The sequence below is a fragment of the Pholis gunnellus genome (assembly GCF_910591455.1).
Source record: "Pholis gunnellus genome assembly, chromosome: 22".
Classification (NCBI taxonomy): Eukaryota; Metazoa; Chordata; class Actinopteri; order Perciformes; family Pholidae; genus Pholis; species Pholis gunnellus.
In genome coordinates, this window is record NC_136549.1 from 887,119 (window position 1) to 914,847 (window position 27,729).

At 41.7% G+C, this 27,729-nt stretch overlaps 4 protein-coding genes across 5 annotated transcripts in view; 1 reads left to right on the forward strand and 3 right to left on the reverse strand.

The window, feature by feature from the left end:
* The window catches only part of LOC306714240 (transmembrane protein 178B), a gene marked incomplete at both ends in the record, with an annotated part of 86,749 nt that extends 85,332 nt beyond the window's left edge, over positions 1 to 1,417 (forward strand). Inside the window, one exon of the mRNA XM_079184209.1 lies at positions 1,167 to 1,417. Within this exon, the coding sequence (XP_079040335.1) occupies positions 1,167 to 1,417 (251 nt within the window). The remainder of the gene's footprint in view (positions 1 to 1,166) is intronic.
* Positions 1,418 to 8,288: 6,871 nt separating this feature from the next.
* Positions 8,289 to 19,530, reverse strand: irak3 (interleukin-1 receptor-associated kinase 3). 2 transcript variants are annotated; one of them, XM_079184111.1, is made up of 11 exons: positions 19,189 to 19,530; positions 18,536 to 18,727; positions 16,120 to 16,283; positions 15,843 to 15,907; positions 15,642 to 15,756; positions 14,750 to 14,868; positions 12,257 to 12,455; positions 11,294 to 11,356; positions 10,974 to 11,141; positions 10,172 to 10,511; positions 8,289 to 9,459 (listed from the first exon to the last, which is right to left on the reverse strand). In XM_079184111.1, the coding sequence occupies exons 1-11, from the start codon at positions 19,289 to 19,291 to the stop codon at positions 9,326 to 9,328; spliced, it is 1,662 nt and encodes a 553-aa protein (XP_079040237.1). In that variant the 5' UTR covers positions 19,292 to 19,530; the 3' UTR covers positions 8,289 to 9,325. The 2 variants fall into 2 exon arrangements, with proteins under 2 accessions (XP_079040237.1, XP_079040236.1); XM_079184110.1 differs by having other exon boundaries at positions 15,627 to 15,756.
* A 1,753-nt stretch (positions 19,531 to 21,283) lies between these two features.
* On the reverse strand, positions 21,284 to 24,187 carry LOC306714120 (beta-2-microglobulin-like). The gene is made up of 4 exons (XM_079184069.1): positions 24,002 to 24,187; positions 23,269 to 23,541; positions 22,162 to 22,199; positions 21,284 to 22,060 (listed from the first exon to the last, which is right to left on the reverse strand). Exons 1-3 carry the CDS (start codon positions 24,066 to 24,068, stop codon positions 22,186 to 22,188), a joined length of 354 nt encoding a protein of 117 aa, XP_079040195.1. The 5' UTR covers positions 24,069 to 24,187; the 3' UTR covers positions 21,284 to 22,060; positions 22,162 to 22,185.
* Positions 24,188 to 25,034: 847 nt separating this feature from the next.
* LOC306713923 (beta-2-microglobulin-like) lies at positions 25,035 to 27,729 on the reverse strand. Its single transcript, XM_079183771.1, has 3 exons — positions 27,588 to 27,729; positions 25,840 to 26,112; positions 25,035 to 25,522 (listed from the first exon to the last, which is right to left on the reverse strand). The coding sequence occupies exons 1-3, from the start codon at positions 27,649 to 27,651 to the stop codon at positions 25,509 to 25,511; spliced, it is 351 nt and encodes a 116-aa protein (XP_079039897.1). The 5' UTR covers positions 27,652 to 27,729; the 3' UTR covers positions 25,035 to 25,508.

Below are 27,729 nucleotides of genomic sequence, written 5' to 3' on the forward strand. Positions count from 1 at the left end.
ATGACACGCAGCCAGGAAGTACAAGTCCTTTCCATTCAATGCAGAGACCACATCAGGTGATGGTCTAGTAGAGCATGGATCCACAACTTGATGGACTTGGAACTTCAATGGTTGAATTATCAGTACAAACAATACCACACTTAACTCAAAATAATCTGCAAATACTATTTGTAAGAAATGTAATGCTATCAGGGTTACATTTTTACCAACATAGTGAGTGAATGTTTTGGTCACTGCCAAGACAAAAGGAACATTTTAAATCCAAAGGGATTCAACTTTGGTCTCAAGCTTTCTTTTCTCACGTGAACTTAGTGCAACACCATGAATACCTGCAAGGAGAGAATATCTCATAGTGTGTGCCACTGTCTCCATTTTTATCTATGATGACAGGCTTTTCATCTTCAACTACTGAGGCCTATTGGAATACGTGGCTCAATAGAGCTGTGACTGTCAGCCTGGCTCCAGTGCTGAAGGGAAACCTTGAGTTCTTATTCTTTTTCTCTATTAATGATGAGTAACAGGCTGCTTTGGCATTATAGAGGGCCTTCCATTATTTATGGACTATATCTATAGACTATAGACTATCTTACCAGACTGTGTGACCGAAATTCTTCCACATTGGTAGAACACAAGATCGTCCACACTAGTTTTTGTGATGTGTCCTTCGGGTTCTACAATGAAGCTCACTTCCTTTGTTTTCAGAGGGGCAACACAGTCGAGTGTCATTCTCAGTGAGTTTGACTAAAATGTAATGTTCTGATTTGAATGCACCAGTGGGAAGCTACAGAATAATATAAAACCTCAAAACACCAAAAAAGAATTGACGTGCCCTGTGAGGTTAGGGGAGGATGGTTGTATTGGTTACATACAGAAAAGCTCAACGCTGACTTGAAAACACAAGCTGGCATGTTTAATATTTAACCAAAACCTTCCCTAACTATAAGTGTTTCAGCAGCCTTAATGTGGTGTCAAAGTTGTGTGCGTTGAATATTCACCATCAGCCTGACCTCCTCTTTATGGATTCTTAGGAGTATTAGAATGTCCTCGCATGGCAGGATGTGACCAGGCACCGGATGACGAGAAGGTGTCGGGGTTGTGTCAGATTTCAATTTCATTGACAGGTTTGATGTATTTTTCTCCTTCAACATCCTGTTCTGTTTTTGCAGGAACCTTCTGCATCATCTCCCTATGCACCTGTGTTGCCGGCATCAACTTTGAGCTTTCCCGTTACCCTCGGGACCTATACGGCCTAACTGACGACATCGGCCACGGCTATGGCTGGTCCATGTTCTGCGCCTGGGGAGGCCTCGGCCTCACCCTCATCGCTGGCTTCTTCTGCACCCTGGCTCCATCTGTCCAGCCGATAACCCAATCCACCTGCCCCAAGTCCCGACAGGAGAACGGCACTGTCTGCTAAAGCTGGCAACTGTTAGAAGACCAACTGAAACCACAGATTGACAACAAACAAACAGAAAAACTGTTCCTTGTTTCCATCCGTTTGCTCATCTCCAGTCTCTCCTGGATACAGATTTTGTATTTGTGTGTGTGTTTAAAAATGGGTGTCTTGATGATCTGCTATCTTGAAAAAAAAACTGAAGAACTAAAGAAATATTATCAAAAATATGAAGTTATGCTTGTTTTGTTGTTGTGGAGTCTTGAAGAAAGGAAGGTTTCGAAGGTAATACTTCAAGACACTGAAGACATTTTGTATTGGTTACAGAAAAGAGGTGCTCTAAACCTCTAAAGGAGATGGACAACGGTTTTCAGACCAAGAATTGCTTCTATTAACTCGTCTACTGTGATTGTGGAGAACTCAATGAATCAGCAGTTGTGGAGGGAAACAGTCAGATTGTTAATATTGCGTTTCTCACGGACTTGGTCTCTTGGAGCCTCCTGTGGGATAATTCACAAGGGAATGGACCAGATGAGAAACCATGGAACTTACTGGGCTTGGATCATGTTTTGTGGCCATCTGTTGACTTTCAGTAATCCAGCTTCAGAGTGGGACATTCGGGCAGTGAGGAGATCCAGGACCTCCACTGTACATTATTGTACAGAATATTCCACAGAAGTGACAACCAGGAACTTTCATGTTGGACCATTTTCATTCTGGTGTAGGTGCATTTCATTCTGTCTGATGATCCCTTCTGGCATTTAACATTTTATACTTGCATTCCTCTTTCATTTTCCTTTTTACTGAACCTTTCATGTTGTGAAAGAACTGTCGACTGAGTGTGCGTTCAGAGCAAGTGTTTGTTCGATTTCTTTCTGTTCTAGTCATAGAGGTAAATGTGTGTATGTGTGTCGAGGGGCTGTTTTGCAGTCTCCATGAAAAAAAAAAGATCTATTGAAAACCACAGTATAGCTGATCCAAAACCTGAACTAGGATCTGTTCAAGAATAATTCCTGCTAATCACAATTTGGGTCCTTTTTTCCAGGCCCTCGTCCTGGAAAGAGAAATCTGGATGTGCTATCTGTGGCTTGTAAAGATTCTGGATTTGATTTGGGAGTCTCAACCTTTTTTTGGATCTGGGGACTGGCAAGCAAGTCAGCAGCAGTCTTGCAGACCAGTGGCGTGTGTTCAGGAACAACTGTCAGAAAATGCCTTTGTTCCAAATGTTTCCGGTCAAGATTCAGTCCAGTGGACGTTGCAAAAAGTGCCAGTATGGGTCGTGTCTAGATGTTAACCCATACGTTTGTAGAGCTCTTGCAACATGGTTGAGGTTAGGCATTGACCTTGAATGGTTGAGGTTAGGCATTGACCTTGAATGGTTGAGGTTAGGCATTGACCTTGAATGGTTGAGGTTAGGCGAGCAACAAGCCTCGTAAGAGTTTTTGCACATTTTCGAAACTCGTGGGTAACCATCTAGACACGACCGCCAGTATGCTTCATCCCAACTGCTTGGCAGGTGGTCAGACAACAATAGAAACACACTCCCCCCTCCAACACATTTCTAATGTTGAAACTGGGAGGCTGGTGTCTGACCATTCCTGCAACTTTCCAAAATCCAACATTCACACCTACTTCAAGTTCTTTAGCTTTCTATGTAACAACACTGTCCCCATATTTAAAGAATTAGCTAATTTTGCCCTTTCACCAAGCCTTCAAGCTATAAACACTTTTTATTTCCGAACTGGAAGTCACCATATTTGGATAAGAGGGTGGAGCCGGGGAGGAGCAAGGCGGGCGAGGCCAGGAACATTAGCATAACAATGGCACCTTCAATGAAAACCACTCACCCTTAGACATCCAGCAGGGTAAGGAGATATAACTCAGTCTGTGTTTTTAATAATAATGTCATTGTTATCTGGGGACAACTGACGATCAGAGCTTCAATTTCTCAATATCTGGGGATCATGTTCTACCCAAGCCAGTCATCATAGAGTCATTCCTCTGAGCCTTCAAACAGGCTTCTTAGACAAGACCAGAGCATAAGTGATAGATAATAAACTATGTAGATAAGCCAACACATTTATACAACAACATCATTTTATATAATAATAAAGTCATCAACCGTTTTAAAGCCCTTTGCTGAGATGTCTGGTAACAGTAAGTAAAGATGAGCATCACAAAATACAGAGGGAGAGAGGAGGAGCAAGGTGGTGTTCCTAACATACTTTAACATGAAGTTCTACATGGGCCTGCCCTGATCAAGCCTGACTGACACGGACACATTTTAGACCCAAACCTGACTTGATCCAAGACTAATATGCTACAGGTTACAAAAAGAGCATTTTAAGGTACTGTTTTTGTCTGACCTCCACAATCGTGATGTGACAGTGCTGTATATTTATATATATATATAAATATATATAATAACATTTCATAAGAATAAGTGAATCGATTGTCAATACTCAATTGAAAGAGAGAAATGTCTTTCTAAATCACATTTGAAACCTGACCCAAGACTGGAGCTTTAAGTAACAATATGCCCCAAACCTGTATGGGAACCCTCTACTTTCGGCTTTGGGTATGGCAGCAGATATCTATTAACATTCAATTATTCATTTTGGTCAGCCAAGATCACATTGTGAGACGCATGAAGTCAAATTCAAAGTCAGAACTCATAAAAGCTGAGTTAGCAGGGAAGCACAGGTGTGGACTTGCATTATGTCAGGGCATGGACATCCCAGAGTCAGCTCAGACAGACGGATTGGACCGTGACTCACCCAAACAGCAGGACTCACTTCCAGCTATAAACGCACTAACTTCAGAAACAGACCAGAGCTGAAGGGGTTTTAGGACAGAGATACTAAAACTTCCATTGTGGACGGATGTTAAAAACATAAGTGATTCATCAACCTTTAACATCAGTGATGTGTCTGTTGACTGAACATATACAAATATGAGAAAAAAAGGAAATGTTCAACTGTGGAATGTAAAATCCCAACAAAATAAATCTCATTGGTGTGTTTACTAATGCTGCTGGTTGTGGTGACTGTTGGTGAGAAGGAAGATTAAAGGGATTCAGAGAGTTTGGTATATAGTTTGTAAAAAGTAAATCGTTAACCACGAATGGAAACATTCCCTCACAGCAAACCTGTTTTCCCCTCGAAATAGAAAAGAAAGTTTCCCTTTATCAACAGGGGCAATAGGTGTGTGAACGTTTAGCTTGAGATAGCATCTGGTGATATGAACAAAGATCTTATAGAATATGTCTATATGCCACTTATCAGAAACAGCCTGCTTAATGAATGTGAACCTCATCTATACGTACACTCAATGATGTCAGTGTACTTAGCCAATTAGCAAAGAAAACTACCATTGTCAGGCACAGTAAGAAGGTTTAATTTGCTCTCGACATTATTGCTGCATCCTCAACAATATAAAGTGAATTGGCCTACACTGAAAGCATTTCAGGTCTGTCCCTTGAAATGCTTTTATGGGGAACGTGGCCACAGTAGAAACCACAGTAGAAACCAGTAGAAACTGGTTTTTGTATGAGTGGTTTGTCTCAACGGTATGGAAGCACAGGCCCTCCATCTATTTTCTTTCCACTTATCCGGTACAAGTCGCAGTGGCAGCAAGCTTAGCCGGGTATTTGAGATGTCCCTCTCCCTGCAAAACTTTGCAGCTCTTCCTTGTCCCCAGGCCAGAAGAAATATATAGTCCCTCCAGTGTGTTCTCGGTCTACCCTGGGGACTCTTACCAGTTGGACTTGCCGAGAAAAAGTCTGAAGGGAGGCGTCCAGGAGGAATCCTGATGCCGAAACCACCAAAGCTAGCCCCCGTTTTGAGGCCAAAGAGCAGCGGCTCTACTCCCTGTAACCCTGGAGGCCGAGCCCCCGCAGAAAACATGTTTGACTTTGTGTTGATTACACAGAATTAGCCCTCACTTTAGCGATACAAGATCAGATGGCTCAAAGCAACGACCCCCATACTCCCACAGTAACCCCCACAGGACTCCCGAGCCTTGGTCATAAGCCAGGCATGTCCAAAGACCGCCCCGCGGGCCAATCACGGCCCGAGGTCAGATTTTATACGGCCCGCGCCTTCTGTCTTAAAATGCATTATTTATGGCCCGCCAGCACAGTCAAAACGGAATGAACAAATCATACAAATTCAACATGCAATTCCTCTTTTCACCTCATGGTGGCAGCACCACTCTGTAACTGTCTGGCTTTTTTTAATTGTCTCTGACCCTTCAACTGTCATGGCTACGGCAAGTAAAATAAGGAAAGTCGATACCGAGGGCCGCCGCTTTCATATTTTTTCACCGAAAACCGAAACAACTGTGTCTGCCTAGTTTGTCATGAGACTGTTGCCTTGTTTAAGTGATATAATGTAAAGAGACACTACGAGAAAAAACATGCTAATACTTCAACAAGCTATCAGAGAGCGACCGTGCTAGAAAAGTGAAGCAACTCCAAGATAACTTGGCCACACAGCAGCGGTCTTTTTCGCGGGCCCACGAGTCAAATGCATACCTGCAAACGTGTTGCTTTTCAGCGAAATTAGCCGTTTTGAATGAAAATATATCATCCACGTGATCCGTAGATGTTTTCTCTTTAGGGGGGGGGGGGGTCATCTGGCCAGCCAGCGTTTCTCAGATTGGATTGAGACGAGGAAAAAAGGTGATGACGTGATCTTCGCAATAAAACATCTTTGATGTGTCGAGTCTTGGCCAATCAGCGTTAAGATGTCTACACCATCTTTCCCTCCGTTACAGTTCAGACTTGCTCGGTTAAGGATAACGTCCACTGCATGCGGAACTTTGTTTGTTAACATTCGTCATTATCGCGATTTAGGAGGAAAAAAAACGTAACGCGATGAAACATGCCCGGTTCAGTTCACGCGGTCACTCGTTAACGTTAAACCGGAACACCGGCGGATCTGCTGGCAGGTTGTTTTTTTTAACTCAAAGTAGAATGAGGATGATTTCGTGGTGACAATAACTTTTAAGACCACGATGATGAGGCCCAGATACTGATGAGATGATGAGGTCAAAGAGCTTCAGGGAGAGGACGCTGTTTGTGTAGCGCAGCTTGATGCAGGGCTGAGATGTGAAGGAGCTGGGCCTGGATAAAGGTGGAGGTCTACTCTAAACAGACGTGAGTACAGCTTCCTGCTGTCGCAGTGTTTTAGAAATATTGATAAGGCAGGGTATGCTAAATGCTGCCTCTGCTCCAAGGAGATGAACTACAGTAACAAGGGTTCACGTGCCCTGTCATCACACTCCCAGACACTGTTCACTGTGATGACCACAGCCGGATGACTTCCGGTCCCAACAGGGCCCTGAAGTAATGATAGAGAGGGTTAAGGTGCCTGTATCTTCATTTCAGCGGGTTGCTAATGCAGAGGTGTGTATAGATCACAGCTATTACTTTACTCTTCATTTTAATTTAAATAATTGAACTGGATTGAATGCATATTAATTGCAAATAGAAGATAGGCCACAATTCTAACAGCTTTACAGTAACAGTAGAAGTTAATACAGTAACGGGGTTCAATGAAAACTAATCACTTTATTTGTACAGGCGATGGTTCTCGCTACTCTTGCTATCTTTGTTTTTAAATGACAAACTTTTGAAAATGAGACCTCGTTCTCAATGGATTTTGTCTACATAAAAGGTTAATAATAATAATATTGATTGAAAAAAACTATCCAGCTATTCAACCAGAGCTGAAATACTGATTAATAACTGAATAATAAATTAGTTTTTTGCTTAAAGTAAATGTCTTATCACTTAATTTTCTTCTCAGAGTACACCAGAATGCTACATTTTAAAGATCATATTTAAAATAAAATTATCCCTGCTGTGTCATTGAAAATATAATTATTAAATAATAGTGTATGTATAGGCAACTTGTATTGTTTAAAATAATGTCAGCAGGGACTGTTGGCCCTTGGGCATCTTCACATTATCAAATCTGGCCCTCTTTGAAAAAAGTTTGGACACCCCTGGCCTAAAGAATCATTCAATCTTCTTGAGTTATGAAAGAATCCTGTGGGATAACCCGTTTAATTCAAGAGTTTCCTGCTCCAAATGAAAAGCTTTTTCTTATTTTTATATTCTAAATAGATTGATTTAAATATCTAAAAGCTGACACATTCAACACACGAAGACTTAACTAAGACATTTCCTGTCTGAACAGGTACGGATCACTTGATCACAATTAACAGTGCCTGCCCTGAATGTCAGCATCACTCAAGCTTAAAGTTGAGGCTTTAAGCTGTCATGTAAATCTGGGGCAACAGGCGAAGCATCAGAAGACAGCTGACAGTGAGCGCCACACGGTGGCACCCGCTGTGCTCAACCTGTCCAATTTCCACCCTCTGATACAGAGGTTTGGCCAACACATCTCCTGAGGGCACACGGTCAATATCTACTCAGCAGCATAGAGAACCCTCAATCAGTGTTACTACTGCGTAAAAGTGATTGCAATCCTTAAGCACAAATCATAGTTCATGCCCATGTCTGCAAGGGTCGGGACACACGTGAACACATCCATGAACCCAGACACCCAATGGAGACTTAACAGAATTGTGTGTGCATCCATTTTGATGTTAAACCGACCATGTAGTGAAGACTAGTATGCAAGTATACAAGAATTTAATTTCCCTTTCTTTTTCAATTTCTTGACTACTTTGATCCTGTAAATGAGCCGATTGAGCATTGCAATTCTCCTTCATTGTCGGACTCCCAATGGACAGTTTAACAAAAAGAATCAAAATGGATGTAGCAGAACTAGAGACGTGAAGTGACTGTTGCTTGCCAGAAAAAGTCACCACGGTTGCTGAAATGTTTGTTCTGACGCTTGCCTTAAATAACGAAGTCCAGTTTCCAATATAGGCATTTTATTTCTCACATAAACAGAGGACAACCACTTCCTCTGTCGTTATCCATTTTTCTCTACATATACCAATAAATCATAACATTTACATTCATTAAATGTGCACGATCAAAAACTGTTTGCTTCTGCTTACTAGCAACCACCTGTATCCAATGACCCCACTGATTAGAATACTGTGCCCTGATTCACACCGGCACTACGCCCCCAAGTGGTGGGAGGTTGTACAAAAGCAGACGCCACTATGATATATAGCCGGTAACTATTTTTAACTTAATTTCACTCTCATTTAGATTTTTAAGAAAGTATGAATGCCAAAGACTGCTCTTTTATTTTGAAAGCGGAGGAGGGGTATAACAAGATGACCCTTCACTTCCAGGTCAAATATAATTTAATTGACGTTTAATTAAAAACAATGAATTGATCTGCTCTCAGTTTGAGTTCACGCGTCAATCATCTTGTGCATGAATCGGATTGTGCTCTTAAAAATAAATTCTCTCTCTCTCTCTCTCTCTCTCTCTCTCTCTCTCTCTCTCTCTCTCTCTCTCTCTCTCTCTCTCCTACAGGTTCCATGCTTCACCTACATTCCCCTGGGTCCTAAGTCCCTCCATGTGCAGCTTCTTATCACCCTCTATGTACCAACATACATTTATAACAAATACCACACATATTACGGTGATCAGTGTTGCATATGTGTCCGACCAACATACCAAAAGAAGCAAAAATGAAATTTGGAGTTTGGAATATGTATAATAATTTGGACCTTTCAGTCCACCGCCCACTTCTGAATGCCCTCTGATGGCCATCTTCACTTACACTGAGGGAACTATTACGTCTGGTAACCGTACGTTGCCGTGGCTAACGCTAACGTAGCTCCTCAGGGGTCAAGCTATCATTTTTCTCATTTTGACAACACTTTAGTTAAGGAATATGGCTGTTGGAAGTTGTTGTTGGTTTTGTTTCTTTTTTTAATTAAATATTGGTCTGAATGAAATCAATATGACTTTTGATCACCTTAGCTTTATGAACCGGTTTAATCCTGGTCTGCTCTGGACTGAAGGCTTATCTCAGAGAACAGTTCCTGCGTGTGAATCAGCCCTCTGTCGTAAAGACTCAGTTTGTTCCTCAGTCTCTCCTTGGCTGGATTTTCCACCACAAGAGATTCAGCTGAAACACACAAAACAAAGCAACTGATTACTTTTAGTAGGCTAACACACACAGAGTATATTTCACCTGTGTTGGGACCATGTGCTTCTCCATGTGCTCTGAGACAAAGAAACTGGGCCTGCCCATTTTGCAGGCAAGGCTCAGCCTGATTTGGGTAGATAGCATCCACACCCCCACCAGAAAGGATTTCACACTCACCTGTGAAATCTTCACCCAAACGCAACGCTGGCCTCACATTGGTCAAGGACCACAGACCCCTGTAGCTCAGCCACCAAACTACCAAACTCCTGAGCACACTGAAACAGGGCTTATCCCTCAGACCCTGGACGGACTAAGGAAGCACGAACACAACGTTGCTGTTTTTAGACGAATCCCGAGGTAAACTGTTTTACATTGGCTGGACCAATAGAGACTGTTTTGTTTTGTTTTGGCTTCCTGAGAAAGGGAGAAGTGGACAATTTGCCTGCAGAAGTGAAGTAAGAAGTAATAGTACTCAGACTGTTGACATTGTGAGTGAACACTTAGTTTATAGTTTGGTTATTGGTCCCTGTTGGCAGGGTGGTGCCTTATTCATAATTGTTAATAATCTTACTGACATTAATAATTCTATTGATGTCAATAATTTAGTTTTTCATATATGCTGATAACCCAAACACAGCCAACACCTGTGATGAATAAACCCAAGCGATAGCACCGATACATGTACACTCACTCTGAGGGCCATCCAGGCTGTCGCTGGTGAAGCCATTGGCCCTGCAGTCCTCGCAGGTTAGACTGCCGGTCTCAGCAAGGCAGCTGCACTGCACGGGCCAGCTGCTGTACAGGTCCGCCCCCCCAAAGTCACTCAGATAAGTCACCTCTGACTGGCTGCATTCACGCGCCCCCGCCTGCATCGGAGAAGCGGGGGGGCTCCGCTGCTCATCGTGCTCTACGGGAATGGAGGGTGGGGGGCTCGGCTCGGCATCAGAAGGGTCTCTGTCATCCAGGCTGTGGGGTTGGTCGGCGGGGGGCCAGCTAGGTGGAGGAAGCAACTTGCTCAATGCAAGAAGTACCTGAAGACAGTTGAGATTTATAGTAGTTATCTTATCCACAGTCACTTAAATATGACGGCGTATTAGGGCCTTTGTAGGGAAAACAAAAGAAAAACGACAGAACCGGGGGAGGGGGGTAATATTAAGAGAAAAAAAGAGATGCAAGTTGTACATTTGCACGTTTTTTTTCTTGCAAATTTCTGATGTTATATTCAAAGTTTCTTCTTGTAGTTTTTTCTCCTAAATTTACGACTTTACGCTTTGACATTTAAGTTTTTTTTCCTGAATACTACCCCACTCCCCGGTTCTGTCCTTTTTATTTACCTACAACGGCCTTAATAAGCAGTCATAACAAAAATGATTATAGCAGCATGAAAGAAAACCACAAGAAGCTTTGGAAAGTCATAAAACTCAGCATGTGGGCCTTTGAGCTTAGGATGTTTTGCGGTGCCTAAAGGTCAAGAATGAACTGGTATTGCTCACATTCTCCATGCTTGGTCTGCTGCGGTGGCGGCTAGCAGCGCAGTCCAAGGCCAGACGCAGAAGGTCGAGGGCCACGGCCGGCGGCCACCGGCCGGCCGCCTCATCCAAGAACTGCAGACAAGAGTCCACACCGCCGCTGTCCTCCACCTCGGTTACAAGCAGGTCCCTCTGACAGAGCAGACCAACAGTGCTTACACTTACTGTGATCATACATGACTGCTGTTGTAAGACATCACAATGGATTATGAAGCCTTTATCTAAAGGTTACATACCCCACCCTAACCCATGACGTCACTATTCCAGCTTTAGTGCCGACTCACCAGGCGGGTTTGTTTCGGTACGTCCTCTGTGACCTTCCGTCCTGTTACCGTTTCCATTATAACCTGAGAGCAAACAAACCGTAATCAATGGCAAGAAATAATGTTTCCATCAGAAATCATAGTCCTTCATTACAGTAAGATTTACTGTGTACTTCGTCCTATATACAATATTACTTATTTGTAAATGTCGTAGACTGTGTATAAGAACTGAATGTGACGTCACCCACTGGTTTATGGACTGCGGTTTTGAAGCCTTGAGTTCAGCAATTTGGCCGAAGCCATCTTGTTTTTTTGCAACCATTGAACAGAAGTGACCATATTTGGAATGCGGAGAAGTGAGGTAGAGACTCCGTATACGTCTCTGGTAGAGACCTGTCAATCACTGTGTAGCCCCGCCCTAAAGCATCCCCTGCTTTATGGTCTGTTTGACTCTAAATGGACCATCATTTACTAAATGAACATCATGCTGTATTGAAGAAGACTTGAAACTAGAGATTGAGACCATAAACTCATGTTTACAATGTTTACTGAGGGAATAAATCAAGAGAGAAGTAGAGTCATTTTCTCATAGACTTCTATACAACCAGAGGAGTCGCCCCCTGGTGGACATTAGAGAGAATATTATACTTTTTACTCATGTTTTCAAAATAAGAGTCTGTATTTATATATTATAAAAGATGTAATAATATAATACTACTGAAGTTGTTCAAACAAGCTTACATGTAATGTAATGCATCTGTGATGGTAATCAAGTGGAATCGTATATATACATAATAATATAACAGGGGACCATTCTGCGTAATGTGTACTTTTACTTTTGATACTTGATGTGCTTTTTTTCGGATAACTCTTTTAACTCAGTAAAATGTTGATTGTTGTACTAAAACTTGTTTCTATGAAACGACCCGATGAACACACGTGATGAAGAAAGTGCAGCGAAGCTTATGATCTTGTTACAATCACCATTCCGAAGCTGTAAACATCCAGGCTGACGGACAGCTTGCCGTCTCGGATGTACTCCTCAGAGAGGTATCCCAGGTTGCTGAGGGACCTCGTGTCCAGAGGGTCAGTGCAGTTCTGATTGGCTGAATGAGGACGGAGACGAGCCAACCCAAAGTTGGACAGCTTGGGCTGCAGGCCGTCGTCCAGGAGTATGTTAGCACTGTGCAGACACAGCAGAGAGACACCAGACAGATGACAGGCAGCAGACAGTGGAGCTCCACCACGCTACAGAAGTATTTTATAATCCCTACGTATAGCATTAGCTTTCGACTGAATAGGACAGAAACAAATTCATTTTATGACAAGAAAGGTAAAAAGAATTTGTAATTTTATGGAAATCTTTGATCAATTAAATTGTAAAAGTCTTATTTGGACCATTGCACCATTTATAAAGCTGAGCTTTCTTTTTCCAGCATTTTGCGTCATATTTTCTTTTTCCCCTTCCCCTCTTCCTACCCCCTACTTCCGGCACCGTTGCTCGGACCGCACCCATCGTTTAACTTGACCTACGTCTCAACTACACCATGAAACGTTTTGTGCATCTTACACGGTTGGTACGTTCTCATGTTGACTTATTCTGTGGTAGTTTCAGCTGCAGCAGGTGTCTCCAGGATCCTATGTCTCGAGATTCCGCGAGAACCGGGGGATCACATATCACACAAAAACCCATCTCGTCAGGCTTCAAGTAATTTGTTTGTCTCCGGTAAACCAGAGCATGGACCAATCAGCGTTCTATGAGGAGCTGGCAGCTAGGGGCGTGGCTTAGGTGTGTGTGAGACGATACGGAGAGGCGACTGTTGGTTCTAAAAAACAAGGGCGGCTCCTGAAGAGGTGAACGTAGATGCTGCAACACTCAGTTCTATCAGAACTGGATAATAATTTGTCATTGAAAGAAGATCACTGAAGGCTTTTCTCCATTAGATGTTTTTGCTCTTCTCCTGGTTAGGAGCAGACCATCAACATTCACCAACGTTCATCCAATCACCTGCCAAATATATTTTGAAAGTGCCTGCTCTTTTCCAAACAGTTTCCAAAGACGACTTCCCAGATGGTTCTGTGTAACAAACCAGCTGGTGGGTCAGGTTATCACACACAGACTCAGAAGGTGAAAACAATACCAGCTGTCGCGGCTGGTAATAACAAAGACACCAATGGCAATAAATAGTATTGGTTGTGGACACAGGAGGCTAAAGCAGGACTGCTTTGAGTCAACGGACTGGGATGTGCTGTGTGGACCACATGGGGAGGACATCAACAGCATGACGGACTGCATCACTGAATACATTAAACACCACCATTCCAACAACAAGCCATGGATCACCAGTGACCTGAAAGTTCTCCTTAATAAGAAGAAAGCAGCCTTCAGGTCTGGAGACAGGGACGAGCTCAGGAGAGCTCAGTGTGACCTGAAGGTGAAGATCAGGGAGTGCAAGGACTCCTACAGGAGGAAGCTGGAGGCCAAACTCCAGCAGAACAATGTGAGGGAGGTGTGGACCGGGATGAAGCAGATAACTGGCTTCAATGATGATGAACAACGCCATCATCTACCTGCTGCAACGAGCTCAGTCGCACCTGGACCTTTGAGAATCACTTTCTTTGATTTCTCCAGTGCATTCAACACCATCCAACCACTGCTGCTGAGTGAGAAGGTGGTGGGGGTTAACGCGTCCACCGTCTCCTGGATCACTGACTACCTCACAGGCAGAACACAGTTTGTCCGACTGGGCTGTGTGCTGTCTGATACGGGGGTCAGTGATACTGGAGCCCCACAGGGAACTGTTCTGTCTCCCTTCCTGTTCACCTTGTACACCACTGACTTCCAGTACAACTCAGGGTCATGACATCTGCAGAAGTTGAAATTATTATCCATATTGGATCACCAGACCACCCTCTCCATCACCTACAGCAGGCACAGCGGAGCACTTTCTCACAAGGACAGATACAGGAGAACATTCCTGCGCTCTGCAATAAGACTTTATAATAAATCACTGACATGACTAGAACACTGTCACACTGTTGTTTGTTTGTTTGGATAAATCTTTGCACTATTGTTTAGTTAGTTAATTTAATATTATTCTATTATATTGTATATATTGTGCATCTTTCTATTTCATATTTTCTCCTCCTTTACCTGTATCTATAAATGCTGCTGTAGCATAATAATGTCGCCTTGTGGGATTAATAAAGTGACGATCTCTCTATTGAAATAGTACTCTTCTGCATGTCGTAGCATTGCTGGCAGGTATACATGATTGCCTTGTTAACAATTACGTAATCACCTCTTTTGGTGTAATATATTGCAGTCAATTTCTACTACTTTCCTTCCAACATGGATCTTTGTGATCTTTCCAGTCATAGATATGATATTTGATATTTCCCTTGAAGCGAGTGTTCGTTCTCTAAAGTGTTGAACGCCACAGTGACAACAGACAGGAGTAGTTCTGTATCTCGTACCTGGAGATGTTGCCACAGATCACCGGGCTGGTCTGTGCTGTGTGGAGGTGATGCAAGGCCTTTGCAGTTCCCTTAATGATGGCGAGGCGCTGTTGCCAGGAGAGAGGGGGCTCTCCGTCCTGTACAGTGACAACGCAACGTTTGAAATATGACACAAAAGAATATGCAAGATCGTTTACCATTCAAGGCATTTAGTGTAACGTGGTGATTAAACCCCCAACAACAAAACATTTAACCAACACTACCTGGCAACGGTAGTAAAAGTGTTGAATTAGTTTAGTCACGTGATGTCACGTCATGTGGGGATGTTTACCTACATGTTTGTGACTGCAATAACTACAAGCTTCTCCAATAATTGTGTTTACATGACATCAAATGTACAGACTCTGCCTCAGTCACATTGCAGATTGCATTTTAAATCCATATCATATTGGGCTGTGTATTAGCCACAATCTGGTGATTACATGGGATATATTGCGATGCTGGTAAGCAAGGCATTTATTTAGATCTAGTTTTACGATAACTGATACAGAAAATATATATACTTTTTGTGCAATCAGTATATCAGTAAAAAAAGATTGCACGATTATTTAGGTAACCAAATTAAGTCAATTTACACACACACACACGATTTTACTTTTAATTTAAAAAATCATAGTAAAAGAAGCAAACTCAAATTAGACTTTGCTACTTTTTTCTCATTGTAAAATTGTTATATTCATGTTCTTAAGTTTCAATTATATAATATGCAAAAGCAGAAGTTGTATCCCACTAGTTCACTTCCTGTTTTCTGAAATTGAAAGTGTTACCGAGCAACTATTTTTCTCTGGCTTGGAAAACAAGTCACACACAGAATGACCCTCCTTCATGTTCATACCGCAGGGTGAACAACCTGATGGTGTAGTCTGTGGAAGAGCGACCCGTTGGGGAGGTAAGGATAGACCAGACAGTAGCGGCCCTCATCAGAGAAGCAGCACAACAAGTCTAAGATGTTTGGATGTTGGTACCTGTAACACATCACCCCGTTTGATATTGGACACACTCCATCACATAAATATAGAAAGGTATTTTGAGAGCGAGTGTTGACACGTACAAATGAGGAATTTCCATTTCTTTCCTGAAGACGTCCCACAGCTTCTTCCATGACGCCATATTTGTCTGGAAAATGATGGATAAGAAACAGTCATTTTATTTCACAGTGCCTCCAAACTTCTCCAAACTCCATCTACTGTAGGTGATCCACTGACTGTGGAGAAGTACCTCATACAACCTCACATCCAAACCATCCCTTTAATTTGAATTTTTTATATTTGTATTAGCATATTTCCCAACGAATTTTCCTGACGAAGAGTGTCAGAGTCAACAATCACCTGTTTAAAAAGCTTCACCGCCACCTTTTTACTTCCCATCTGCGCTCTAAAGACATCAGAGAAGTGTCCCTCTGCAATTCTCATGTCATGATGAAAATCCCTGGTTCCATCGATGATGTCCTGGAAAGTGATTGCAGGTGGCTGACTTTCTGGAGCGGGGCTCACTGGAACAGAGACGGATCAGTATGAACCCAAAACACTTTATTTATGTTCATTCACACATGGCAAGTCAAAATTCACCACAATCAATGCATGACTTGAATGATTTAAAAGGGCACATGTGCTGATTTTCAGGTTTGTACTTACTTTTTGGGTTTTTACTAGAACATGTTTACATGCTTTATTTTTAAAAACACTCTTTTTCTCATACTGTGTGTCTGAATAAACCTGTATGCACCCGGTGTCTGAAACGCTGCGTTTTAGTGCCTGTCTCTTTAAGCCCCCACGTCACTGCAGCTTGAGGACTCACTATGAGCGTCAACACAGATTTTAGTTGCACTTCTAACAAAGACTCTCGTGATGTCACAACCTCACGGAAGTCCCTACGTCTCCTTTAAAGGCACAGTGTCCGAATACGGGCTGTGTGTATTTCTGTGGATTGAGCGTTCTCATACTTTCACACAGACTAAACCTGCTTTATAATAAAAACACACATGGAAATTTCACTTTATACAATACAGGGCCGTTAAATGAATTATATTTGAATGTTCACTTCACTTAACGGGGCATAATAACCGGGGCTCTGCGTGTTGACTGCTGGGCGGCACAGGCGACTCTGTAAATAGACACGTTGCCCAAATATAAAATTAAAGTTGTATTTCTCTTGATTACTGCATCACCATGGTTGCTGACGTCAGACATGAGCCACAAAGAGGAACCAAAAACGCTTTACATTTCCCCTTTGTAATGCAACTTCCCTCTATCACTCGACCAACAATGTACAATCTTGCTGGCATTAACAATATTTCAAGCTTATTAAACCACAATATTTAACAAGAGTCGACAAGGAGTTAACAAGAAGTCAGCCAGCCACAGGGCCTTTCCCATCATACCCCCTTCCTCTGGAATTACCTCCATGTTGACATCAGACCGTCTAAACCTCCAAACCTAAAACTCATCTTTTCACCTTAAAGGGATAGTTCGCCCACAGTTTGGAGAACTTTAAGACATCAAAACTACCCCTTCAACTTTCAGCTAGTCTGTCTCAGTCTTGGCGAATCATTAATCCTAGTACTTATAGTCCGTGTTTGTTTTGTCGACGAGAATACTGTAAAATACAATACTTTGTGGAAACCTTTGCGTCCTATCTGTGTGAATGGCGTGCTTGAGCATGTTCGTTTAGCCAGTCCTCTCTCCAGGTCCCATGGCGGAGAGGAAGACCATCTGTTCGTCGACACCTCTGGATCCTGTTTGACATCCTTATAGACACAATTTTCTTCATGTTTACAATATACCTAGAATGCTCGCATCCTGATTGTCCATACTGTGATTTTACATTAGTCTAACAACATCTACTGTATGTCTGTCCTTCCTGGGAGAGGAAACAGCTGCTCTCCATGACGTTTCTTCCATTTTCTTTCCCGGTTAAAGAGGATTTTTTCCGATGAATGAATCGAGGGTCTACGGACAGAAGGAGTCGTGCTGTACAGATTGTACCTTGTAGACTTGGGTAATGCTATTGCAGGATGGTACAAAATAGACAGCACATTACGGTGTCAGTAGAATTGTTTTTTGGGCCAGAAGACGTGGCTCCTGGACTGACTGATAAGACAGAATCTTGTTCTGTACATATAATGTAGTCAGTGTGATCAGCTGTGAAATTGTATATTGTCACACCAAATAGACCACCAAATATATATATATACATATATATATATACACATATATATATATATATATTCACATACAAATAAGTGTTAAATGGACTGTACTTGTATAGCACTTTTCTAGTCTTCGACCACTCAAAGCTCTTCAACACTACATGTCATCATTCACCCATTCACACACTGATGACAGGGCTACCATGCAAGGTGCCACCTGTCCATCAGGACTAACTAACATTCATACAACATTCACACACCGTAGCCACGGCTTGGGCTTAAGTGTCTTGCCTGACATGGACTAGTGGAGCCGGGATCAAACCGCCGATCCTCTGATTGAAGGACGACCTGCTCTACCACTGAGTCGCCCACAGGTCTCATTACATTTTTTACACAAATTGAATATTGACATTTTTAAAGACTCCACTACTCCTTGAATCCACTCAACCTGGAGCTTTAAATAGCATACACAGTGCCCAGGAATGTATACATCAATTCAGTTTACTGGATCAATAACTCAACACTGGAGTTATCAAGATCTTTTGAATGTGCTCTGCAGACATGAGGAAATGCTGGTTGATTTGTTTGTAACTGACCTGACTGAGCTGGACCCTGGAGGAGCTGCAGGGCCCTGTGGTGGCCCATGTCCTGCAGCACCTTGAGCAGGTCCTGCACCCTTGGATTCTCCTGAGCCCAGGACCACAGCAGCTCCCAAGTGGGACTCCGGCCGGCTGCCTCCACACGCTCCAACATGCGAACCTCTAACAAGCTGGGGAGGACTCGGACAGCTGGAGGCCGGGACAGAAGGTGGACACGGAGAGTGTCAGTGGATGCAAATAAAGAAGAAGAAGCTTTACCCGCACATCAACTTGTTTATATGATGACTTGAAGTTGCTCAAGTCTTTTAACCAATGAATGAAGTGAGCATGCCATATGCAACATACAAAAGCCTTAAGGGCATTAATGGCAGTTTCACTTGACTTGGTAAATCCAAACTCAGAATTGATTACTGTAATTACCTGTGTATCAATAACAGGCCATATTCTAATATTTAAAGATCGGTTATTGTAGTTCCTTATTATTTCAAAGGATGTGAACAGACAAAGTTTCATGTTATCACAGCATCGTGTCAACAGTTTGAGAGTTGGAACTCCTTTCAGATCACAGTCAGTGTGTGTGGCTGCGGTAGACCCGTATCTCCATTACTCAACCCAGATCTCAGACCAGAAAGACAACAACTCTTCCTCACCCAGTCCGCGCCAGCCGAGCCTGTCATCGCCACAGTCCAGGATTTTACACAGTGTGTCGACGACCACCGGGGGGACATCGTAAAGGAACGTGGACGGGTCCATCTGAACGGGAGCCCGTTGGTCCGCTGAGCCGTCAGCAGAGCGGTAGTAACGTTAGTAGTCGAGTGTCTCAAATACGGAAATCCCCCGCGCCCGCACGTGCCACTGACGACGTCATTGTTCAGTGAGTCAACAGACGGACTCATACTCAACCCCATGCCTTTGTACCGTGGAAACAGGTAGAACTACACGAGACTACTCCATTACAGAAGAGACCCGACTTACAAATATCCCCTGAAGTAGCGTCAAAGGTCCTCCATAGCGAAGATCACGCGCGGAGCTGCGGCCAGTGGCGGACTCGAGCTGTTTGAGGGCAGGGGCACTAAAATAAAAGGGTACCAGCAGCAGACAGCGTTCATGTGGAGCACTGCATCATGTCTCCCTATTGAAAAGCTAACCAAAGAGCACCATGTCATATGATCTCCATTAATGGCGCCCCAGAGGGCACAGCATCTTGTTTTCTCTCCTGGAACATAGTGGTGGAACAGAGCCTATTGATCTGTGATCCAATCACCCCCCCTGTTCGGCATGCATGTAAACCATGGATTAATTACACAGTTTAACCATAATAGTGTGAAATAAAGTTGTACAGGTTATTATCGGCCCATCTTCAGTAGAAATATGCGTTCAGCAGATCAGTATTAATGTTTTTTAGTCGCTGATCCCTGATCGCTACATTATTAACAACTCTGTGTTGAAATGAGCAGGAGTACCATTGGCAGCAACCGGGGCTAACAGCTAACTACATTATGATGTGTTTAGGCTCTGTTCAGTAAACAATTGTATCGGTCGAGAGTAAATAAACGTTATCATGATGTGTTTACATGTAATCTTGTAAAATGTAGTTTTGGCAACATATCTGAATAAAGGTAGCTGTGAAGGCGATGTTTTCAGAGCAATATAAAATAGATTGGAGTGCATTATGAGCTGTTTAACTTACCAACACTAGCTTTAATCTTTATATCATTAATACTGCTAATTCCAAGATTTGTTTTACCCATAGAAATTCAATAATTTATTATTATAATCATTTGAATTGTGTGTTTTATTGAAATACACACTATCGATGATTATAACAAAGAGAAATTATAAAAATATTTTATTATGGTTTACATTGCCTTCAAAGCGGTGGAAGGGACTTTTGGGGCGTCAGTGAAAAATAATAGTCTGGTATCAGCAGCAAAATAGCGCAATCTGGGGACCTCGAAAAGTTATATTTGCGACCTTTTCCCTTTTTCGCTGATCCAATCCGATCCGTGACTCGAAACCGTGATTCCATCTGAGCCATGAGTTTAATGATCCGTTGCACCCCTACTGGAAGAGTACCCAGAGGGCACTTTGTCATGTTTTCTCTCGTCTCCCTGCATCATGTTTTACCTTGTATAATTACTTGTATTTTTGTAATTTGTTAGTCATTTGCACTTGTTTTTCTAGTAAGCGCAAACATATAATTATAAATGTCTTGCACCCAGGAGACCATTTCTTATGTGTTCACTCATTTAGTTACATGGGTTGTTGCTGTTTTTGTCAAGCAAGCCCTGGTGATTGATACATCTATCTAAATGAAGCCCATTTTTAACTGCATTAATGAGTGTGGAAAGCCTTTACTTTTAAGTTCTTTATTGTTGAACCATATAGTGTAACAACTTACCTGCTGATGGGGAACTTGTCACAGTGCATTCTGTACTGGATGTATAACTATTTACAATATAATCAAAAAGAACTGATAATAGTATAGATAAGAGTACTAGTTTCGATAAAATCCTAACCATACCCATCCCTAATTGGCAACAAGAGGCCCCGCTCTCCCCTATTTGAAGCCAGGATGAGGCTTGTTCATCAAAGGAAGTGGTCCTCTTTCAAAGTAAGAGTCTTAAAGTGTGAGCTTCCCCATTTAGGGGAATCCATTGAAAGAATCCTTTCAACATGCTGATGTGTTGAGACTCTGCTCTGAAATGTATTTTGTAGATTAACTCAATAACCTGTAAAAAGAAGTGTCATGTACACCTTTATTACCCAACCATCTTGTATAAAATACATTTACACAGTCAATCAGAGATCTACTATTATAAACTTCAGCGACAGCATAAACAAGGTTTTGGAGTCATTCTGCAATATGAACTGAATATAATAAGCTTAATCCTCTATTTCATAAGATCTGATGTGTACAAGAAAATTAAAAAGCACTTTGATTTACATTCAAAAGAAAGAGAGCAGTTAAGATGACAATGTTTAACCTTTACAGATCAAGCATCAAACGCACACAGGAATGCAAAACATGAACCTCTCTATTTACCAGTGCAGAGTTTCCTTCAGGCTCCATGGAGCTACATCGCTCATGTAGAAAGAACTTGGTTTTGTGGACTCACAGATGCCAAAATCCATCATTCAATGTAATTAAAAACTATACCCTATACAGTATATATATATATATATATATAATTAAAGAGTAACTAAACCCCAGAATGTTGGCTGAAGTGCCTCTACCCTGCAAATAAAAAAACAAAGGCCTCTAGAAAGTGAAAGAGACGAGACTTACTTATTTAGCAGTTGGCTGGTTAGCAAGCTAGTTCCACCATGTTTTCATGCTACAGTTACAGAGCGTAGAAAAACAGAACTCTTTAATCAAGCTTTATTGTCAATTGGTATTTCTGATACAAAGTGCAATATTAAGTGCAATTTTTTGTCTTGTTTGCCGACGCTCAAACTTCCGCAGTGAAACCAAAGATTATAGACAAATCATTCCTAGCTCCGTGTCCTGGCTGAGCAGACCTGTGGTTATCAAACAAAGGGTGAGACAGAGTCACTCACACAATAAGGACAAATGACTTGTTTACTGAATTGAAAAAAATGATAATGAATGTGATACACACCTGGAGGAAAGCGATGCGTAGAGCTTACATGTCAGGTTCTGGAGAGAGAAATAAAAACATGTTGAGAACCTGGTCTCTCTGGTCCATGCAAAGATACTCACATAGAAGAAATAAATACTCTTCCCACAACAATTGAAATAATAGTCTTGGAGACAAGTGCTGGACTTGTGACATCTCATCAGGGTAACTATTGGATAGAACTTTATATTTCGATATTGTTTGATTGTTATCTTATAACACAGAATGTAAACATAAGTCATTTCAACATTTCTGCTTGTATTTCATTTCAATATGTATTTATTTAGATCGACAGGTTCTATGTGTGTTGTGAAAGGACAATGAAAATCATGAGTCGTGAGAGACACGAAGTGTGGGAGAGAGAGCAGCGGGGATGACAGCAAAGATCGGAAGTTGTGTTTATACTTAAATATCTTCAACTACTAACTCATGAGGAAGTTCATTTCCATGTTCTTTTAGTTCCAGATAAAACGTGTATATTTCTGACTAATAGCTTGTGTGACTAGATATTCAGTGAGACTGGTAGGACCATCATTTACATACATGATCAATAAATGATCAATCTGGTGCACATTGGAGAGACAAAGGAAGAAGAACTTTGTCCTATTGTAAACAATGAAATCATAAACACACAAGCATAGTAATAAACGAGACCTGGTCCACATCTGAGGCAACTATTGGGACACACTGTGTTAAGTTTCTTCTTCTCTTGTTTTATTAAGGTAGGGTAAGGCTAACTGTATGACCTGGGCTGTAAATGATGATTATTATTAGAAGTGATTGACATACATATTGCTGGAATCATAACATGGGACTACTGGGTGAGACCGAACAAGAAAAAGATATATTTATCTATTTTATTATATTCAAGATATATCAACACATTTCTGCTTATATAATTATGAAAGACATATCTGGAAATATGCAGTATGTCATATCTCATATATATTGTAGATGTTATCTGTTTTTTTGTCATTACAGTAAAGGTAAACTGTACAGTGATGTTGTAGTGTAGTAATGTGTAAATGTCTGGTTGTCTTGTATAATCCTGATACAGATATCGATGGTGGTAGAGAGACGGACACGTACCCCAGGTATAGATCTTGGTGATCCCCATGTGAGTCACGTTGCAGGCGAACGCTTCTCCTCTCTGCGGGGTGAAGGCCACATGTTTGGTGAGGTGGTAGTGCCAGTTCTCCTCGAAGGCCAGGTCCGTCTGGTGGGCTCCCGCCATCGGCTGCCTGTTCTTGAGCAGCTCGATATTGATTTCTGGTGGGTGGAAGCCGGTCACGTGACAGATTAAGGTGTTCTTCTTCCCGACCTCTCCCGGTTGTCGGCTGTACACCTGAACCTTGGCTGAAGCTGCCGAGAAACAGAAAAGAAAACGCTCACACGTGTACAGAACAAAGCATATTCTTCTATTATGCTAAAAAGTTGTATTGCATTATGTATTCTTATTTTTCATGGCTTTCAACTAAAACTGAACCGTGTGAAATACACTACCTAGGTTTCACTTTCATGTGCAGCTAAGATACAATTTCCAAAGAATACATTTACATTAGAAAAATAAATGCTCAGTAGTTCTACTACCGTGACACACATGAGGCCAACATTACTGGTTTCACTGCATCAGCACCCTAACACTACGACTTACTAACTCGGCATTTAAACTCAACTGTTCTCACACACCGCACTAAGTGTTGATCTACTTTTAGGCCAACTATTCTTTGGTCTCCATTTTGTTCACATTCAAACGATCCGAGCCCTCTGGTCCGACCTGTCAGTTAATAAGTAGTACCGCTACATTCAGCACAATACTTACATTCTTTGGCTATTGAAGGAGGAAGGCAGAGCAGACCAACGAGAACCGCACAGACAAATGTCTTCATGGTTTGAACTTCACTTCGTCTCTTTATAGATTATCTGTCCAAACTGCGCCGCGAGACAAATCGAAAGTAAGAACGTCTTCTTCTCCGGATTGCTTTGTGAGAGGTGTCAGAACTCTGCCACTAACTCCGCCCACCAAAAACGAGTTTCGGCGTGTCTTGGTCGAAGTACATCCGGGTGTCCACATAGTCCACCAATAGAATAATCAGCAGGAACTGTCGCTAGGTAGACTTTACAATGACATGTTGCTCTCTGTGGCGCAGTTTCATTTGTCTGAACTGCCAGCGAGCTGCTCAAGCCTAGGTCGTGTTGTTGTGGATTATTAGTGGCCTATTATCTGCAATGCCTTTCTCTCTCACACACACACACACACACACACACACACACACACACACACACACACACACACACACACACACACACACACACTAATGATATCAACCTAATGAACGTGTTGTCATTTAACAGGGTGAAATAGTCCACTGTCTGAAATTGTTCAAGGTTAATTTTGTCATTTCACAACACTGCACAATATATTTAGATAATATGAAGAAAATAGAACATACAAATATATGCTACTTTATACTTCTACTCTACATTACATTACAGTCATTTAGCAGACGCTTTTATCCAGATTTAGATTAGATCATATTTCTACACCGTAGGCACAGCTACGGGAGCATTGTGAGGTTAAGTGCCTTGCTCAAGGACATGTGACTAGCCGGAGCCGGGGATCGGCAAATATTGTACTTTTTACTCCAAGTCTCCTTGTTATATTGCAGATGTAGATTATACTTACTTTTAAACTATATGTTGATGCTAATTCTTACCTTAGTAACATTTTGAATGCAGGACCTTTGCTTGTAACAGAGTCATTTTTACACTGTAATATTGCTTCTTATACTGAAGTAAAATATCGGAATACTTCTCGTACCACTATTTGTTTTCTTTTAAATGAAGACATCAGGTTTTCAAGAGGCATTTATTTAGAAGAAGGCATTAACAAATACCTTAAATTACAAATCAAAATGATAAAACACACTTCTATCAAGAACAGCCCATTTGTGTATTAATAATGTGACCAAGTAGCATTTGATTGCCTCATCTAGAGAAAAGAGTCATGAGAGTCATTATATCTCAACACTTTGTGTACAGAAACAAAGAAATATTTCATTTTCAGCGACACACATTTCAGTATCAAAAACTGGAAAAGAAGTATTCGAAGCAACACATTGCTAAAATACAAACGCCTAAATGCCCTGCAGCCCGTCCATTCTCCCTCATTCAGATATTAGAGTGAAGAATTCCCCGTAGTATGATATTGATATTTATGTATTGTGGGCAAAAAGAGAAGCAAGGAAGTCGGAGAGACTGTGATCCTGTTGATTGGAGATGTGAAGCATAGACGCTGTTGTAGCCGGGGGCCTCCGCCGACATGTGCTTTACATGTTTGGTTCTGTTGAAAAAAGAAAAAGCATTCAGAAGATTGTTTTAATCAATGTCATAAAAGCTGGTGAAGCAACATTTGTTTTTTTATTCTCTCTCTATATAAATAAATATAAAAACACTGAAATTCCCAGCCTTGGCAAAGGTATGTACTATGTTTATTTAATATCTTTCTATTGCCTGAACTTTGCTGGCTGTATGTTATGTTTTTCTGTCCGCCCCTCGGTAATGAGAACGTCACACACACACACACACACACACACACACACACACACACACACACACACACACACACACACACGCACACTTTGTCCGACCCCAACTCACCCCAGGCGTAGTCATGAACGGTCGTCCCGTGTGTGACCTTGCAGCTGTACTTTTCCTCACGCATGGGTTTGAAGGCCACGTTCTTGGTCAGGTGGAAGTGCCAGTTCTGTTTGAAGGCCAGGTCGGTCTGGTTGGCGTTGGGGAGCTCCACGCCGCCCATCATCAGCTGGATGGTGATGTCAGGGGGGTGGAAGCCACTCACTCGGCAGATCAGGATGTTTTCTTCCCCATACTGTCCTGGCTTTTGGCTGTACACCTGGACCTTGGGCGGAGCTAAAGGCGACACGGAGAAGGACATTATGCCAAACTACCATTTTACAAGCGACTGATGTCAGTCCCATTGAAACAGTTCAGGTTGCTCGTGGTACGGAGACGACATTGACTTTCTTTAGTTATGATTTGCAATGTTGGTCACAAGGCTCTCTGAATAAATAAAGATAAAGATAAAGATAAAGAGGTTTTTATTGTCATTGTAGTGATACAGCGACATTTCGTTTGGTAGCCCTCAGCCAGCCAGCTGCAGCGAGCAACAACGATAAACAATATACAAGATAAAAATACACAAAAGGAATAAAAACGTTACTAAAGTCATAATAAAATAAAGTTTGTGCAAACAGTGCAGTGTAAACATTTATGGTTTGATCTCTACTAAAATGATACGAAATCATTTGCCATGGCGTTTAGTCTCCACATCTCAACCCAGATGAACCCCTATGAGACGTTGGAGGAGCGCTGCAACATTTCACATTAAATAGACAGAATAGATACAGATATCCATAATTGAACTGTTCCCAGTCCAAATGGGCATTTTAGATATCCACCACGTCATTCTTGCTATTAAAAATGATTTAGCTTTTGCCATTCTGTGTATAGGGCTTTCAATTTCAGATATCCACACTTTTTTTTTTCATTCTGGATATGTGCAATAGAATTATTTCGAGACATTGGATCTACAATACAACTGTTTTGTGTGATCCTTTTTTATTTGAGATTTCACAAATGAAATAACATTTTAGATATCCATAGTGTAATTGTAATGTAAAAAATACAAATAAGCGCAAATAATAAAAATGTCACTCTTGTTTTTCCTCTTCCATATGAGAAAATGTAAGCTAGGTGAACTCCAAAAATGGGAAAATAAAAATGAAACTAATCACCACCAAGGTGAAGGTCCTTTTGATGTGATGGTACCTGACTGAACAATGGAGCAGAGGAAAAGCTGCTCTGCATTCTCAGGTCCTCCTACTATAGCTATCACCACAACAACCTCATCAGTATCTGTGTGTACTGGACTGGAGCCAGTGGAGGGTGCTGTCACAGCACAGTTGGTATTACAGGAAATCGAAACTGAATTCGAACTGTTGAGGGGAATTCCACCGAATTAAAAACATTGTTGTATAATGTTTTTCTTCTACATTTGACTCTTACATCAGCATCTGCCTGCTTGTATTCTGTAAATCATACAGCCTGATTCATCTGTCTTTTAGTTTGCTTATAGCCATCAAGGATGAAGGCCATTTTTACTTGAGATACACTTTCTGGTATTCTTCAGTTCAAAATGGTATGGTTTAAATTACAGCATAGAAACATAGTACTGTATCTGTAACTTCGTTTGCTGCTGCTACAAACAAATTCCCCCTGGGGATGAATAAAGTATTTATCTATCTATCTATCTATCGACCTATCTATCTATCTATCTATCTATCTATCTATCTATCTATCTATCTATCTATCTATCTAGTACTCACTGTGTTTGGGCTCCTCGGCAAATGAGACAGCTAGCAGAGCTGTCAGAAAAATAGCAAACATCATCTTCGGTCAGTTTTTCTTTTGGAGTCTCTCAGAAACGTGCGTTCGCTGTCTTCAGAGTGCTAAAGTAAAGCGAAAGTG